This window comes from Venustampulla echinocandica (assembly GCF_003357145.1).
Source record: "Venustampulla echinocandica strain BP 5553 chromosome Unknown scaffold_4, whole genome shotgun sequence".
NCBI lineage: Eukaryota > Fungi > Ascomycota > Leotiomycetes > Helotiales > Pleuroascaceae > Venustampulla > Venustampulla echinocandica.
The window spans coordinates 327,607-343,465 of record NW_022474209.1 but is presented as its reverse complement, the minus strand read 5'-3'; the positions used below and the strand labels follow the sequence as shown (position 1 = coordinate 343,465).

General features: G+C 49.6%; 8 protein-coding genes across 8 annotated transcripts; 5 read left to right on the top strand and 3 right to left on the bottom strand.

The window, feature by feature from the left end:
- Positions 1-265: 265 nt before the first annotated feature.
- On the top strand, positions 266-1,090 carry BP5553_06404 (uncharacterized protein; the record flags this gene model as incomplete). Its single annotated transcript, XM_032015027.1, has 3 exons — positions 266-400; positions 581-705; positions 796-1,090. 3 exons carry the CDS (start codon positions 266-268, stop codon positions 1,088-1,090), a joined length of 555 nt encoding a protein of 184 aa, XP_031868448.1.
- A 1,965-nt stretch (positions 1,091-3,055) lies between these two features.
- BP5553_06403 (FAD protein) lies at positions 3,056-4,583 on the bottom strand (the record flags this gene model as incomplete). The annotated part of the gene is made up of 8 exons (XM_032015026.1): positions 3,056-3,114; positions 3,173-3,181; positions 3,243-3,320; positions 3,383-3,818; positions 3,869-4,225; positions 4,283-4,314; positions 4,375-4,469; positions 4,525-4,583. 8 exons carry the CDS (start codon positions 4,581-4,583, stop codon positions 3,056-3,058), a joined length of 1,125 nt encoding a protein of 374 aa, XP_031868447.1.
- A 1,265-nt stretch (positions 4,584-5,848) lies between these two features.
- BP5553_06402 (uncharacterized protein) lies at positions 5,849-6,673 on the bottom strand (the record flags this gene model as incomplete). The annotated part of the gene is made up of 1 exon (XM_032015025.1): positions 5,849-6,673. The coding sequence occupies one exon, from the start codon at positions 6,671-6,673 to the stop codon at positions 5,849-5,851; it is 825 nt and encodes a 274-aa protein (XP_031868446.1).
- Positions 6,674-7,379: 706 nt separating this feature from the next.
- On the top strand, positions 7,380-8,106 carry BP5553_06401 (Ribose isomerase RpiB; the record flags this gene model as incomplete). Its single annotated transcript, XM_032015024.1, has 4 exons — positions 7,380-7,431; positions 7,507-7,634; positions 7,687-7,929; positions 8,050-8,106. 4 exons carry the CDS (start codon positions 7,380-7,382, stop codon positions 8,104-8,106), a joined length of 480 nt encoding a protein of 159 aa, XP_031868445.1.
- Positions 8,107-8,677: 571 nt separating this feature from the next.
- BP5553_06400 (Uncharacterized protein) lies at positions 8,678-9,313 on the top strand (the record flags this gene model as incomplete). The annotated part of the gene is made up of 1 exon (XM_032015023.1): positions 8,678-9,313. One exon carries the CDS (start codon positions 8,678-8,680, stop codon positions 9,311-9,313), a length of 636 nt encoding a protein of 211 aa, XP_031868444.1.
- A 349-nt stretch (positions 9,314-9,662) lies between these two features.
- Positions 9,663-11,237, bottom strand: BP5553_06399 (uncharacterized protein; the record flags this gene model as incomplete). The annotated part of the gene is made up of 1 exon (XM_032015022.1): positions 9,663-11,237. The coding sequence occupies one exon, from the start codon at positions 11,235-11,237 to the stop codon at positions 9,663-9,665; it is 1,575 nt and encodes a 524-aa protein (XP_031868443.1).
- An 860-nt stretch (positions 11,238-12,097) lies between these two features.
- BP5553_06398 (Uncharacterized protein) lies at positions 12,098-13,453 on the top strand (the record flags this gene model as incomplete). Its single annotated transcript, XM_032015021.1, has 1 exon — positions 12,098-13,453. The coding sequence occupies one exon, from the start codon at positions 12,098-12,100 to the stop codon at positions 13,451-13,453; it is 1,356 nt and encodes a 451-aa protein (XP_031868442.1).
- A 280-nt stretch (positions 13,454-13,733) lies between these two features.
- Positions 13,734-15,144, top strand: BP5553_06397 (uncharacterized protein; the record flags this gene model as incomplete). The annotated part of the gene is made up of 3 exons (XM_032015020.1): positions 13,734-13,809; positions 13,924-14,192; positions 14,263-15,144. 3 exons carry the CDS (start codon positions 13,734-13,736, stop codon positions 15,142-15,144), a joined length of 1,227 nt encoding a protein of 408 aa, XP_031868441.1.
- Positions 15,145-15,859: the final 715 nt, after the last annotated feature.

The window sequence follows — 15,859 nt, the reverse complement described above, 5'->3', positions numbered from 1 at the left end:
AATCCTCCGCCTGCTCCCTGGCGTCCCTGGCTCCATGCCTTCGAGATTCGCACTTAAGCCGACCCTGGCCCTGCGCGCTTCCATGTTAGCACGACGAGCAGTATGGAGTACGAGTATGGAGTGAGATGCTATGATGTTACTCAGCGGCGCACTGGCTGGTGGCATGCTACCCAGCTACCCATATGCTGGTCGAGTTCGTGCTTCGAGATAACGTTAAACCGGCCCCTTTAGGACGGCCGTGGAGGGCGGACATCATTGGCGGTCGATGGCTTCTGCACCGAACGACTTGTGGGGAGGCGACTACGACCCGGCCGCCTTCCTTGCGCCCTGGGGCGCCCATCAATCCAGCATCCCCAGGATCCCCAGCGGTGGAGCGATAGCTAATCCTGAATACTGCCTGGTGAGTGGCTCTCTGTGTTTGCCAATGGCCGAGGGCTTCTGATCCTCGTCTCAAATCAAAAGGTTATCCGGCCACCACCAGAACGGCTCTCTTCTCATGTAACGTGTGATCTGGTATATCTTGATACGAAGGAGAGCACGCGGGCTGGCTGTTCCTTAACGACGCTGCTATTTCGTACAGTACTGTGCTACTGTGGCTGGCTCTGTTTTACTCCAGACTTTCAACCCGCATCCCGATTCCCGAACAATTGATGCTCCGCAATCCCCTACCAAGGCCCGTGTGGATCCTCCTCGAGCCCGCGTGAGGTGAGTTTGTTGGTGGTTTTCCTCCTGGGGGCGCCTTCGCGAATCCATCGGATCCGCCGAGTGCTCAATTTTGAAATCCCCCAACACCAGCAATGCGGCAAGGCTCAGGGCTTTACGAAGTACCATCCTGTGCAACCGGGCTGGGCTCCCAAGTCCCGTGAGCCTCCTCATATACTGTGCCGTTGAGCTGCCTACAACATTACAACGAGGCCGCAGTGTTACACTGTTATCGATGCACATGTTGCTCTCCCGCAGCGAAGCGTGCGGCGAAAGACAGCCAGCGCATTCGACGGAGGAGGACCTGCGGAGTCCCGTATCCGTCTGCGCCAGTCCATCACAATTCCTTCCTCTGCGCAAAGGAGTTCACGGTGATCCAAATGCGTGATGGGGAATTTGGAGCGTAAGATAGCCACATCGTGGGATTATGGATGGGATGGGGAGGATTACCGATATTAGTTGACAGCATGGAATCAGGAAAAGTCTCATCCACCCACACATATCACGATCTGGAACCCGTCCAGAGCAGGGTCCATCCAGAAGGACAGGAGCATCTATCATCTCGAAATGGCAACACGTCAAGATCCCAAGGCTCTACGGAGTAGCCATAATCAGGGGGAGGGAAAACCAAACACCACAAAACGACTTGACTGGCTGAAATCGTTGCGGGGGGCCGCCTCCCATCATCCATGATGCAACGGAGATTTTAAACGGGCCTTCCCCCTTGAACATATCTGTTGTTGTTATTGGGCCATAGAGCCAAAATCGGCCGAGGCACCAGCATACATGTGGTTGTGGCGTCTCTCCGCAAGATTCAAGTCGCCACGGCACCAATGCCAGGACTCCAGTATTGACTCTAGTGAAGTTGGCTTCTGGCAGTCGCGGCGCCTGCACCGCGGACGCCAGCCTCGAACCCCGTCCGGGCAAGGGTTTCTTTGAACGACAGAATACAGTAACACCTCCGACTGGAGTATGTAGGTACGAAGAACCGTGGAGCCACAATACTACGTGATACGTAGTACGCAGAACCCTCTCTTCCGGACTTCGTACGCGGATCTGTCCTAAGTGTGAAGCACTTGACCAAGAGCATCTTCTAATTACATAAGCGTGGCAATCGATTACCAGTGGATTTGGCCATTACATCGCCAAAGCGCCCCTGAAACCTAAAGCCTGTAGATCTCGCGACAGCAAGGTTACATACACCACCTCTAGCCTCGAAATAACACAGCATTCGATTTTCGAGACCCCGCGGCCTCGTGATAATACGAAGTACGGGCCAGCGGCCTGCTCCCGTCCCCCCGATTAACGGGTCAATCGCTGACCTCATACCATGGGGTGCCTCGTGCTATGGTTACATGCTGCACCATTGCGCGCCTATGGCTGCCAAGTACGCCGTGCCACATGCAGAGTATGTGACTTTTCGATCGGGTTTGAGGCTCGACCATTAACAATAAGATCACTACGGGATCACAGGTGCCATGAGCATAGATAGAACAACCGTGCCATGGAGTGCCTAGACCAATGAAAAAGATAGCAAGCGGGCAAAGGGATCAAAGCTCGATGTTGAGGCTTGAGGCTTGAGCAGAATATGTTTTACCTAGCTTGACTTGGAGCACTTCTCGACTTTTATTTCATTTATGCATGGTGCTAGTTTTTGCCTTGCAATGTAGCATGGCATGGTAGTGCCGGTAGTTTGGTACTATACAAGCGGAAGGTGCTCAAGCTAGGGTGGAGAACGTGGAAGACTAAGCTTCAATAATGGATTGATTACCCACATGATACATCCTCAGCCTAGCATCATGTCCAACGAACTGCTTGTGGATGGGTCCCGCGCGCCCGGAACCCCTAGTCGCTACTATTCTCGGAATCCAACACAACCTTGCTATCTTATCTCTCCTCCGAAACTACCACTCTTGCAAAACTGGACTCTCCTATTGACTTCGATATGCTTATCATTCTCCAACTTCCTTTGTTGTTGGCAAGCAACGGTGCCTTTCCACTCACGGATGCTCTTAGCAGCTGGTCATCTTGGGCTATCCCACTAGATTTGAGGCAGTAACTCGGGTATCTGTCTAACGACCAGCCCAAGGACGCTTGGGAATCAAACAAGGCAAAGTCTCACATCTCCAACCGATAGAAGTCACTATGGCACTTTGATTTGCTTTCAGGAACAATGTGAACAAGAAAACAAACATCTATTAACTATGATAGCCTAGTTCAATCGACATGCCATACGCTCCCGTATCAAGAAGAACCCGCTCGGTGATGCGCTTGAACCAAACCTGGGTATAGCCCCAACACCTACCATGAAATTGCATAGAAATCAATACCGCCAAGTTGCCGAATGGCAAGCCTAGAATTCTGCGCCACTGATGTACTTAGGCAACTTCTCGGTGAACAAAGTACGGCCCTCTGAGATTGAATGTTAGTGTGCTGAATCGCGCGCGATACTGTGAGCGGAAGTACTTACTGATCCACCCTAAGTAGAGACGAATGTTAGCAAATGTTTAATGAAGAGGTACCTATCAGGGAAAACTTACAAATGAGGAGACTTGGGAGTTTCATGTTTCCTGAGCGGCCAGTGGCTTTACTCCTGCCGATTGTGACTGCGATTATTGCTATTATTGTGTTAGCGCACCATCTGTGAGAAGGGGGAGTGCCAGGATGAGTAGTGACTTACGAGCACCATCAAACTTATAGATTTCCGGAGCTTTGCCCTTCAACACAAGATCGAGATTCTTGGAAAGAGCTTTGGATTGGTCGGTTGCGTACTTCATCTGGGAAGGCTGGATGTCGACAACATCGCCCGCGGCCCAAATATTTGAAGTATTCTTGGCATGTAGATATTCATCAACAACGACGTCCCCGTGGTCGTTTAGGAGCTTGCTGGGGACATATTCGGTATTCGGTATCACACCGACAGTGGGCAGATATAAATCTGTGACGAGTTTCTCGCCCGTGGATAATGTGAGCTCGGTCTTGCCATCAGGCTTCGTCACGGAACCCTGGACCTTTGTTTCGGCCACGATTTTGACCCCCAAATTCTGCAGCTCGTTCGTGGCGACTTTCACGACACTTGCTGGAAGGTCGGCGAGGACGGATTTTCCAGAAGTGATCTATTATCGTCAGCACCCGAATCATCGGTCATCCAAGAAGCGGCGCATACCAGAGTGACCTCCTTGCCCTTGCCAAACTCGAAGGCAATTTCACCAGAGGTTTCAACACCCGTTGGCCCCGCGCCCGCAATCACAATAGATTTCGCCTCTTTCACTTTATTCTGGTATTCGTGTAATAGGCTCTTCGTCTTCTCGTAACCTTCCAATGAGGCCTTCCATGGCACGTCGCCAACTGTGCGGCTCCCTGTTGAAATGACAAGGTGATCGTAGTCTTTCGTGGATTCCCCAGATTCGGTCGATATAGTAACGGTGTTGGCATCGGGGTTTATTCCTGTGGCTCGACCGTGGACGAATTCGAAGGACCCTGAGGGGTACTGTTTAAACCCGGATTGAATATCTTGGAAAATCTGTAAATATTTAGCAGCTATTCCCACGATTCGCTTTTTCCAAGGGATGGAATTTACCTTGTCATCACTCAATTGCCCAGGAACAATCGCTATAAAACCCCGAGTCAGAAACCTATCCTAAGCCTAGATTAGGGCACTAATTGGCCTACCTCGAACAGATGCCAAATTCCAGTACATATGAGTTGTCGTGGAAACAAGAACCACTTTCAAATCGGTGACCTCTTTTTGGGTACGCTTCAATAAACTACAACCGCATGTTAGAAAGCTCCAATCGAATCGCGCATACCGAACCCACTGACCTATGAGCGATTCCCACACCCGTATACGAGGCGCCGAGGATGATGACTGTTTTCGTCATGGTAGCTGCTGCGTGAAAATGTGTTTATTTGATTTGTTGGAGTTTCAGAACGATCACAAGATAAGTGGCTGAATGTGGGGGGGGGGGGGGACTTGTAAAGGTAAATAGCAGGCAGGATTGGACTGGAGATAGGGTATTGAATGATATCGAAATATAGATCGAGATAAACGTGAACCTTTATCTACTTGATGTTAATTGTCGATCTCACACCGTATTGCAACACTATGCCTGTTTATTAATTGACACTAGGTCTAATTCGGACAACAGCACGCAGTTTTGAAAGGAAATACTACGTACCTATGTACCTTACGAATCGTTGCAAAGCAAATTGTGAACGGGTATTACCAATATGACAAATTGGCTGGGCTTACTAAGGTAATAGGATGAAACCAGTGCAGGTACCGATGGTGGCTGATTGGTGGCGCGGGTGCCGGACTTTTGAGATTAGCGGACCTCCGGTGAAAGGATTATTCTGGTGTTGGAAGTGCCAAGTACTACTGAATAATGTGTACAATACATACAGGAGGATTATGCTATGTATTGCCGGTGAGATGGTGAGATGACGTCAAGCATGAGGCTGTGATGCGAAACCCTTATTAATTTGTTCGCTATGAGGAGAGAAGAGAAGATGTGGTGATTGTTAAGTTCTTCTTTGTTGTTTCGTGTGGGGTGTGTCGGTAATGTGGCAGAGAGCACTGAAGATGGATCGGTATAAACACAGGCGTATTAAGGGCTTGCAGGAATCCGCTGCGGCAACGTCTTGAGCCACTATTGATCGTTGAGGTCACAAATAACGCTACTGAGTAAATGCTTAAACCTACCCTTTAGAAAACTTTGTCTTTTTAAAAGTCTTCAAGTTAATAAAATATAGAGGAAGTACGAGTACATGGCTCCAAAACGGAAACCAAAGGCGCTTCCTCCCCGTGAGTGAAACGCTCCTTCGCCTGCACTGCGAACATCGTTGCGGAATAATCCTACTTGGTCGACAGAGCGACGAATTCTGCACTTTTCAAACAAGGAGATGTTTTGCCTTATAGCGGCTCGAGTTCTTCGTGTCGGGTGTACTAAGGCTGTCGCATCTAGCTAATATCTCCCTCCCCCCCTTATGTATCTTCGAGGCGGTGGAGGTTCGGCCGAGCGTTAGCCGATGGACTTCATAGGTATGTGATTACATTTGCAACTGCCTATTATCCCATTCGGTTGTCCAACATCTTCTTCTCGCTCCCCCATACGAATACACTACTATACACCCCGGAACATCCATTTCACGCCCTCGCAACCTCCTCAATCACCTCCCTCACCCTCTTAGGATCATGCCCAAACCGGCCCAAAAACAACCCATCGACACCCTCACTCATTTTCTCAAACGTGCCCGGTCCCGCACTCCCCCCATACAAGAACCGAATCTCGCCATGTCCTCCCCGTCCCCTCTGCACACAAATATCCCTTAAAGCCTTCACGACATTGACGACATATTCCGCAGGCGCAGGTGTAGGCTGTCCAATTGCCCAGACGGGTTCGTACGCGAAGATAATCTCCTTCCTCGCTCCCTTATTCGTCTTCTCCGACTCATCCAGCACGTCGAGAATCGATTCTACCTGCGACCTACACTCCGCAACTGCCTCCTCGACGCTGCCCTCGTGCTTCTCTCCAATACACACCAGCGGCACCATCCCATTCCTCAGCGAAGCGCGCGCCTTCAATGCGACAACCGCATCGTCTTCGCCGAATAATCGGCGTCGCTCGGCGTGGCCGAGTTCCACGAGGGAACAGCCCAGTTGTGCTAGTCCGAGGGGGGAGACTTCGCCTGTGTACGCGCCGTCGTCTTCGTAGAATGAGTTTTGGGCGCCCAGAAGAATCTGGGGGCTTGAGGTTGGATTTGAAGATGCGGTTGATTGTTGGGCGAGCAGGAGAGGGAGGGAGATCATGGATGGGATGAGGAATAAGGATATGTCGTGGGATTGCGCGAGTGCGTTGAGGGGTTGCAGGGCCGCGAGGTAGGATACGGTCTTGGGATGGTCGAAGTAGAGTTTGAGGGAGATACCGATTGTGCGTTTTGGCCGCGGGAGGGCTGGTGAAGAGGTCGACATTGTTGCTTTATTAAAGGTTTGTTATATGTGCTGGTTTGAGACTGTGGGTGGTAAGTACAGAGTAAGTAAGTTGTGTGGATTTGCAACTTGGGCACTTCTACTAGCAAGTGACGAGGAGCCGGAGTGTAAAGAGTAAGTGCCTTGAGGACCGGAAAGAGAAGTATTCACTAACTGCTAATTGACTAACTGCTGTCCAAAATCCCGAGGAAGTCCTTGCAGCCAAAGCTTAGATTGTGTAGTACAGAACCTTAAAACCACAAGTGCAATGCAGATGGGAATCAACAAGAGTAGCAAAAATATAATAATATGTTCCACCCTTCCAAATATCTATTTATTTTATTCGTTCTTTATTTACTTATTTATTTATTAAACTTCCCGGATACCCTTCCCTTTTTGGACCCCCATTTTTGTATGGTGGGAGGGGGGGCGCCCAGCGCACCGGATTACCGCATTTGCACCATCCGCCCCTGTCGGCGGGGTAAATGTGATCAACCCGCCACCAGGACAATAATCATCCGGAGCAATAAATCGCTGCGATACAAATACTTGTAGGTGGGAGTGGGTTCTTCTTGTTCGGTTTCCTTTCCTCTCCTTTAGATAAATATAATCATTTATTATTAACCCTTTACGCGTCCTTGCAATTCCACCTCGTGCAATATCATTATTTATTTTCCCGGCTTTTGGATTTATAGGAAAGAAGGATACGATGGCAGTTACTGAGCAGAAGAAGTTGAAGATCGTGGTTGGTGGTGATGATGGTATGTGACTGACTTAGCTAGTGATTTAGTAACCATATATTTATATTTATTTGCTAACTTTATTGCTATGAATAGCTGGATTCGAGTACAAAGCTGCCCTTACAAAACTGCTCAACGAGCACCCAGGAGTCGAGACAGTTTTCGATGTCGGACCCCTTTCTGCAAGCGACAAGAAGGCATATCCCCATTTCGCCGTTGACGCTGTATGTACATCTTGAATAACTCCCCGGACAAAACACGTCTAACAAATCCTAGGCAAAGCTAATAGCAAGTGGCGAATGCGACCGCGCCCTCCTAATCTGCGGCACCGGCCTAGGCGTCGCCATCGCTGCCAACAAAGTAACCGGCGTGCGCGCCGTCACTGCTCACGATCCGTTTAGCGTGGAGCGCTCGGTGCTGAGCAACGATGCCCAGGTGCTGTGTCTGGGACAGAGGGTTATTGGGGTGGAATTGGCAAAGACGCTTGTGAAGCAGTGGGTTGGGTTAAGATTTGATCCCGTAAGTTAACCTCTTTTTCTTTTTCTCCTTTTGGAGCTTCTTGATATTAGAACGGAGGAAGTTGGAAGAAAAGAGACTGGGGATTTAAGACACTGGAGACTAATTCGATCCCGCTATTAGAACTCGGCTTCCGCGGAGAAGGTTCGGGCGATTAATGAGTACGACGAGGCAAACTGAGGAGAGCGCAGAAGGATTGCTAGAGAAACGACAATACTTTTAGGGATGGTGTATAACGGCTCCGGTGCATTGTGAGCTTTCTTGGAGACTTTCTTATGTTCCCCTTCTCCACCGGGAGTATTTCTAAGGAAGCTGGATAGCTAGTGGCTGGAGGTTTGGCGATTATAATAGAAGGATCGATTGCGATGTATGAAAATATATAGAATTCATTTATCTCCACCTATACAACCTACCAGGTAGCTATTACAGAGGTCATGGCAAAAAGTAATAACAATACAAGGGTTCAGCGCCCAGGTTTTGCTTACGGTGCGGCGCTGTCAGTACGAAGTATGGAGATTGATTGGATTCTGGTTGCTGCTGGCTACCAGTTGCATTGAGGTTAGTTGAACTGCAATTCATTTCCACTTTTACAACATCGACGCTCTCGAACCAGAACATTCTTTACAGCGATTTGCATCTATTATAGTCGTAAGTCAACTTACAAATGTAGCAAATTGTAACAATCCAACATGTTGACCCCTTATAAGATTCTCCGTTCTCCGCTGTGCCGCGCGCCGCATCAACATAAACAATGTCAACATTAACCACCTTCCACCCCTTCCCCGCCCTCCCAATCGAGGTCCGCCTTAAAATCTGGTCTTTGTACCTGTCAACTCCTCGAACCGTTACTATATCATGTAATAGAGCACCCATTATACCCCGCCAGCCCCGTACCGCCAAGTCTTGGTCCACCGACTCCCCAACCCCACCTCTCCTCCTCTTGAACCGCGAATCGCGCTACGAAGCCCTTAAGATATACACGCCCTATTTTACAACCCCCTCCTCCGCACGCTCTATTTATCTCTCCTTCTATCAAGACTTCGTGCGATTTATCGACAGCGACCTCCAATTTATCCCTCCCGCCTATCGTCTCGAGATCCAGAAACTGGTTATACATACCAAGGATTGTGCTTATTTCGGGTTGAATAATATGGAGACTATTAAGAGTATAAAGACGCTGAGGGATTTGGAGATATATGCGGAGAGGGGAGAAATAGCTGCTTGGTGGAATGAGGGGGATCACCATTTCGCTTTGTTAGTAAAGGACTTTGAGCAGACACGGGCGGCTGATCCGGAGTGGGAATGTCCGATGGTTAGGATTTTTGATGCCGAGACGGGAAAGGAGATGAGGTTTATTGAGGGTGGTAAGGGGGAACTTGAAGGATAGGAACTATAGGAGGAATAAGTATAATGGAATTAGGGAATTAGATTTAACTAGCTACATAAGCACTATATACATTGTCTAAGGAGGACAATTAGATGCTCGATGGCGGCAGGTTTTATTGTTCAAGCACAAGTGGAATGCATTATGAGGTGGAAAGTAATTATTCCTCGTGTATGTAAGACCGAAATTCTTCAATTCGGTCAGTGAGTATCTATGTGTCTAGTTATAATACATCATGGAAGGCCTCCTTCCATGAAAACGCCAACCCCCCTGATTCTACTTCTGCATTTCGAATCATGCAACACCCGTAAACTCCACAGCAGCATCAAACACTTCTCAATTCATCCACTCATCAACTAGCAGCTTCTAGGCTCTTCGTCCGTTTCGAAGTCTCCTCCATCTCCTCCCTCATCACCTGATTAAACTCCTCCCATCCATCGAGATACACATGATGTCCCGCCTTCTTGATAATCACCACCTTTGTCTGTCCGTTTTCCATCTTCTTCTCCTCTGCACTCGCAGCCATGAGAGCCTTTTCTTTCTCTTCTTTAAGTCTCTGCTCTGAGGCGAAGCCGCCTGCAACGTCCATCCAGTCGTGTTCGCCATACATCATTATCACGGGGATGCCAGTCTCTTTTGTCAAGGAAGGGGAGGTGAATTGCTGCGGAGGTAATGGTTGGCGACCGACGCCGTGGATTCGTCTGATGAGTGGACTGCGCGCGAATGCCCCAGGAGCTAGAATATATGCTAGAGCGTATTCGCCACTACCTCGTTGTTTGAATAGGGAATAGGCATAATCATGTAGGGCATCTGATTCGGTTTGAGGTAGGTGGGAGAAACGCCTTGATGTCCATCCCGATACCAGCCGTGGACCCAGCGGTCCAGACCAGCGGACGAAACTAAAGGGCGAGATGTTGGCATCCCATAGATATGTGATCCACTTGGCTATCGGTCGGCGTGGAGGTGTGCTGGATGTCGTATTGTTGGCTTCCGCTTTTGAGCGAGCATTGAGAAAATTGTTGTTGTCGCCATTGGTCTTGAGTTTGCCGTTTGGATTGACGATATCTTTTTCTTGGTCTTGCGAGAACTCGTTGTTCATCGTCGACTCTTGTGGTTCTGGCATATCGGCCTGCATCGCGTAGGGATCCTCTGGAATCCCAACAGGTGATGCTAGAATAAGCTTGTTTAGACGGCCAGGGTATTTCAGCGCGTATGCCACAGCCATGTAGCCACCCATACTATGTCCCATCAATGTGAATTTGTCGATTTTTCTCAGTATCCGCCACTCTTCTAGGGCATCGATAAACCAATTCTCCGCTTCTGTAATCTTGCCCTGTTGGTCCTTGGCATGTACCTTGAATGGTGGTCTACTGCTTCTCCCCATTCCCATCATATCCAGAGCATATAACTTCCAGCCCCTGACGCGGCTCAGTCCCTCAAAATTCTTGTAGAAGAACCCCAACCCAGCTCCGTACCCATGCAGCATGACGAGATTTTCCTCCACATTTTCTCCCACTCGCTCCACCGAGAACTCATTCAGCGCTCGGTTCTTGCCACTCAACGGCACCAGGTTCGAACTCCATGTCCGCGGCCCGTAGGGATCCTTTAGGGAACTGGTCCTCACTGGTGAGGATTCCCGGGACGGGTCGATGTTGACATCTGTAGTAGATCCTCGGGCGGATACCGGGACAGACCCCGTTTGTGTATGCGTAGGAGGTTTTTGGAGGTATGGAATGTAGGACAAAACATTATGCTCCGCGATTGCCGGTGATACATTGGCCCACCACTGGCTGAAGCCGGCCTTGTATCCTAGGGGAAAATATGGGTTCGGCTTGGGAGTTTGTGCGTCCTGCTTTGCTCGCTGCGAGGCAAGCATTGGCTGTTGGCCTCGAGCGGAGGGCGATTCGGCGCGTTCAGAGGCGGACATGGTGGAGTAATTATGTCCTTCTGGCCGGATTCGCGGATGTGACAGTTGTAGTTGTAATTGTCGCAAATGGGGTATCGCCGTCCGCGCTCCTATTGAATCGGGGGAAATCGATCGCAAGAGCAGCGACAGCAGGCTCGGTGGTTGATACAACTTGAGAGGATGGGTGAGAGGCAAAAAGGATGCCTCTCGAAACTCAGGGGAAATTCTGTTGCTTATGTCTTTTGTCTGTCTGGGGCATCGGACTTAGGCAACTCCCTAAGTGCGTCTACCAATATTCGTACATAGTCTTTCCTCCGTCTCCGGGGGCGTACTGGTGATGACGACGACGACACAGTTTTTGCTCCGCACCCCGGGCAGTTCAAAGCCAATTGAAGCTAGGAATCAGTTGAGATTGGACGAGTTGACCAGTCAGGCTCATAAGACTTGTTCGAGCTTCCGCAGTGGCTTTGAACGGAAATAAAGTTGTTCTTGTTGGACTTGATACGTGGTACGTAGGGGACTTGGGGACGTGGGATTCCGATCGGCACGGGGCAACTGAGCACCGGTCAAGGGATAAAGTGTCGATGCGCAAGAAAGCTTCCGACGGAAAGCCGCGGCTTCTGCTGAACAACAAACCGCAAAACACCAACAACAAGCTTTTTATTAGCTTGTTCCAACGTCTATGAATACCGCAGGCTAATGCAAATATTTTCTGGGCTGATCGCGAACCCTTGAACCTATTTTTCGTTTATAGTTCTATAGCTGCAAGCTCCCTCTGCTCCCGAAATTTCACCTCGTCCACCGATTCTCCCATCCCATACCATAATGATATTCAAGTTGAAGTACAGTAACGTGGAGTGTTGAATCGGACCCCGATCGCAATGTCGAATTTAGACCAGTTGGTGAAGGGCGCGCCGCCTCCTGGGAAGCAGTACCCCATACCAACGACAACGCCCATCATATCGCCCGACACTCTAAATCCGAACGCCTCAACTGTGGCAGACCCATTGGCTTCTCTTCCCTCGTCTCCTCCCCAGATCTACCTCAATCTCCTGATTCTTGAAGCATCCCTGCGGGCGCAATGGCTTGAACTGCGAACAAGAAGGCGGCACCATACATTTTTCCTGACGCTCCTCGGTTTATGGATATTATACTTCGGATACGCGTTGTTCCTGAAACCCCGAGAAGATGGCAGCGGCGTTGGAGGTTCGGTATACTGGGTGGTGGAGGTTACGGAAAAGGTTTGCTTCATGGGTGGTATTGTGACTGGTTTGTTGATCTGGGGCACTGGACAATGGGAGCGAGGGATTCGATGGCCACGGCGGTGGGTCTATACTACAAACAGGGGACTAAGGGGGTTCAATTGCAAGCTGGTTGTGATAAAGCAATCATTGTGGAGAGAGATACTGTCCACCCTGTCATTCATCTTTTCCTACGGATTATTATCCGGCAACATTGGAAGTTCATATCGATACGTCAACCCTACGTTACTGAGAGAGTCAGAGAAAGGGCAGCGAAGTGGCGGGCATCCTGCCCTACCAAATATACATGAGGATGACGAGATGGGCCTTGAGGAAGATCTGGCCCCTGGCGGGGACTACATCAAGCTGTTGCTGCTTCCGAAGCCCTTTTCTCCAAATTTCCGAGAGAACTGGGATATATATCGGACGGAATACTGGGAGAAGGAGAATGAACGACGCAGCCTTTTACGGCAGAAGCTCAAGGAGCATGATAGGAAGATTGCAAAGGATCAGGGAGGGTGGTTGTGGTGGACAGGCTACCGTGGCTTCGGTCGTGGGAAGACTCCTGATCCCGAGAAGACTCAACATCCTGCCCATCACCGGCATAGCCATCTCGAGAAGGATCACAAGCGGACTCGAAGCGGAAGTATACGCTCGGGCTCTCACTCTCGCAACTCTTCTCGAAGTACTACACCTACCGTTGACTTAGAGGAGGGTGCTCTAAGGGGACATGTGCGCCGTGGGAGCAATGCATCGAGTGCGTCTGAGAGACGGAGAAAGAAGAGTACCGCCGGTGGTACTGCTGGGCCCAGAATACAGAAGCTTACTCCTGGATCCCGGGCTGCATCTCCCGAAGTGCCTTCTCCTCTGGTAAATGAGAGCAGCTTTTCGAGTGTCTCGTCTGCGGATAAGGAGGCTCCAGCTGATGAATCGGCTGCTGCCAGATCCGCTGGTTCCGTGGCACGGAGGGCTAGCTCAGTTAAACCTCCTAAATAGACTTAGATTATGGGATTAAGTTAAAAATGCTTTTCTGGTGCCTAAGTACTTAATGGTTGATTTTCGTACTTTATTTCAAGTATCAAGCTGCAGTATCTCATGTGGCTAAAATGGTACCTGAATAGTGAAGGTACCTACACCTAATGTACTGTACTTGCTGACCTACGGGGACTTTAAGTATGTGGGTGCTTTGATATGGCCTTGTTTCCTTTCATCCCTCTCTATTGATCTTCTCCCAGGCTCATTCTCACCTAACCCTTCCATTTAGTATGTAACTAACATGGCTGGATACTGTGATCCTGATGCATGTGAAACATTGCTAGTTTCTTATCGCGGTGGCAACCTTATCGTTATCGGTATCAACCAAAGCTTAGCATTCACGGATATTAGAAACTCCGTCTCCGTGACTCTTTGCGTGAATATAATGGTCCTCAGATAGAATAAAGACAACTTCTCAACTCACCTCTCAGGGTTCCGCAATAACCATCCAACTTCGCCTTGCAACACTGCACTGGACTGGCTTGACCAGGCTGGTGTCAAAGTTGCGGCGATGTCGACTTATGAGGAATGCTCCCCTGCACCATCGCCCGTACTATTCCAAATGCCCTATCTCGACACCCCACCACGCGCCGAGGATACTGGTCCTATGGGGCATTTTGTCGATACCCGTGCTGAAGCCAGCATGGTAACTGTGTCCCAACGAATCGGAGCTACGGCCGCAGGAGAGTTCGCATGGCGCGTGAGTTTCTTCCCCCACCGCAACAGACGGATACATACATAAATGCACTCGAGCTAACGTTTTACTTCAGCCGCCTTCCCCTCCTCATATTGCCATTCCCCAACCTGCGGAGGACAATGTATTTGTGATTCCCGAATATGACGGTTTCGAAGTTGACGCGGATGAACGCGAGATTCTGAAAATCATCACTCATGGAGGCCAAGAACAAGTTGCTTCTGGAATGACCGGCGATTGGCAGTACGAATGGCGACGCAACGCACAATGCATACTCTCCTTCCTCTACCTGGGCCCGTCCTCCGCCGCTAGAGACATCGACTACCTCCGATCAGAAGGCATCACGATGCTGCTTGTGATCAGAAATACTACAACCGCACAAGCTAGGCTCCTGGGTGGAGAGAAGGTTGCCAACCAACTGGGCATACAGGCAGCAGCTGTTGATGTTGAGGGAAACCCTCAGCTCATTGCTGCTTTTCCTGCGGCTATTAAGATCATCAATGACCATCTGATTTCGATCTACCGACAGAACATGTTCAAGGCACAGAACCGACACGACCATATTCGCCCCATCCAGGGAAAGGTCCTAGTCTTCTGCGAGACAGGCAATGAACGATCTACCGCTGTCATCGCTGCATATCTCATGAACATGTACTACATGGACCTGGTTACTACAATCCAGTACATACAATCCCACCGGTTCTGTATTGCTCTTGATGACGGTTTGAAGAATCTCCTGTTAAGTTACCACGACCTCCTGCAAGCTCGAAAGGCCGTTGCTGGTGCTGCAGCCCCATGGCTAGACTTCGGTCGAGGAAATAAGCCAGCTTCAAAGCGAGGTAGGGATGAGGTGGACGACAATAACGTTGACGATATGGATACGATGACCCTTGACGACATAGAGAGGTTTGATAATCGTGCCGGCTTTGTTCCATTCCGGGATGGCCCTTCTCAATGAGATCGAGTCAGTATCCTGGGTGGAAAGCTGTGCCTTCAGGTGTGTATCAGTACATTGGGAAGGAGGAGTTATCATGCTGCTGGAGTTTGGAGAAGTGGAACTTGCATTGGGCTCGGAGTCGTTGTTATCAAATACCCCAGGGCATAGGTAGGTGTCTTTACTAAAGAGATAAATCCATTGAGGTTCATAGGTTTTGCTAGTAGCAAATAAAGAAATCATCTATCATTCAGTTCGAATTTGGGTCTGGTCTGGCTCAAGCTGAGCCCCTAAGTGACTCTAGCGACACCACCACCGCCTGCTATCCCCATCAGCTATCACCACCAGTTATCATCACTGGCGACACCCTGGTTCGTCCACAGTTGGTCGACCTGACGATGATCCTCGTTCTGTCGCCCAGTCGCCCGCCTATTCAGGTTAGGAGATTAGAAACACGCGTTTTCCATAGATCTAAACAAAGCCTTTCTTTACACGTCCCAACCTTTCTCCAAAACAACAACCCCTCTTGCGTTGTGGAAATCCTCTCTAGGAAGTTGTATATGGTGGCTCTTCTCAAAACCCCCCCACACACTCTTCCTCTTCTTGCAAAGCATCTGCACAGCATCACATTTTGTGTTCCCCTTCACCCTTCACCCTTCTGCTCACATTATCACCCTGCCCACCTTACCTTACAGGACCTTGTTCCTATCTGTTTTACCCCTTCACAGCATCAGCTGCC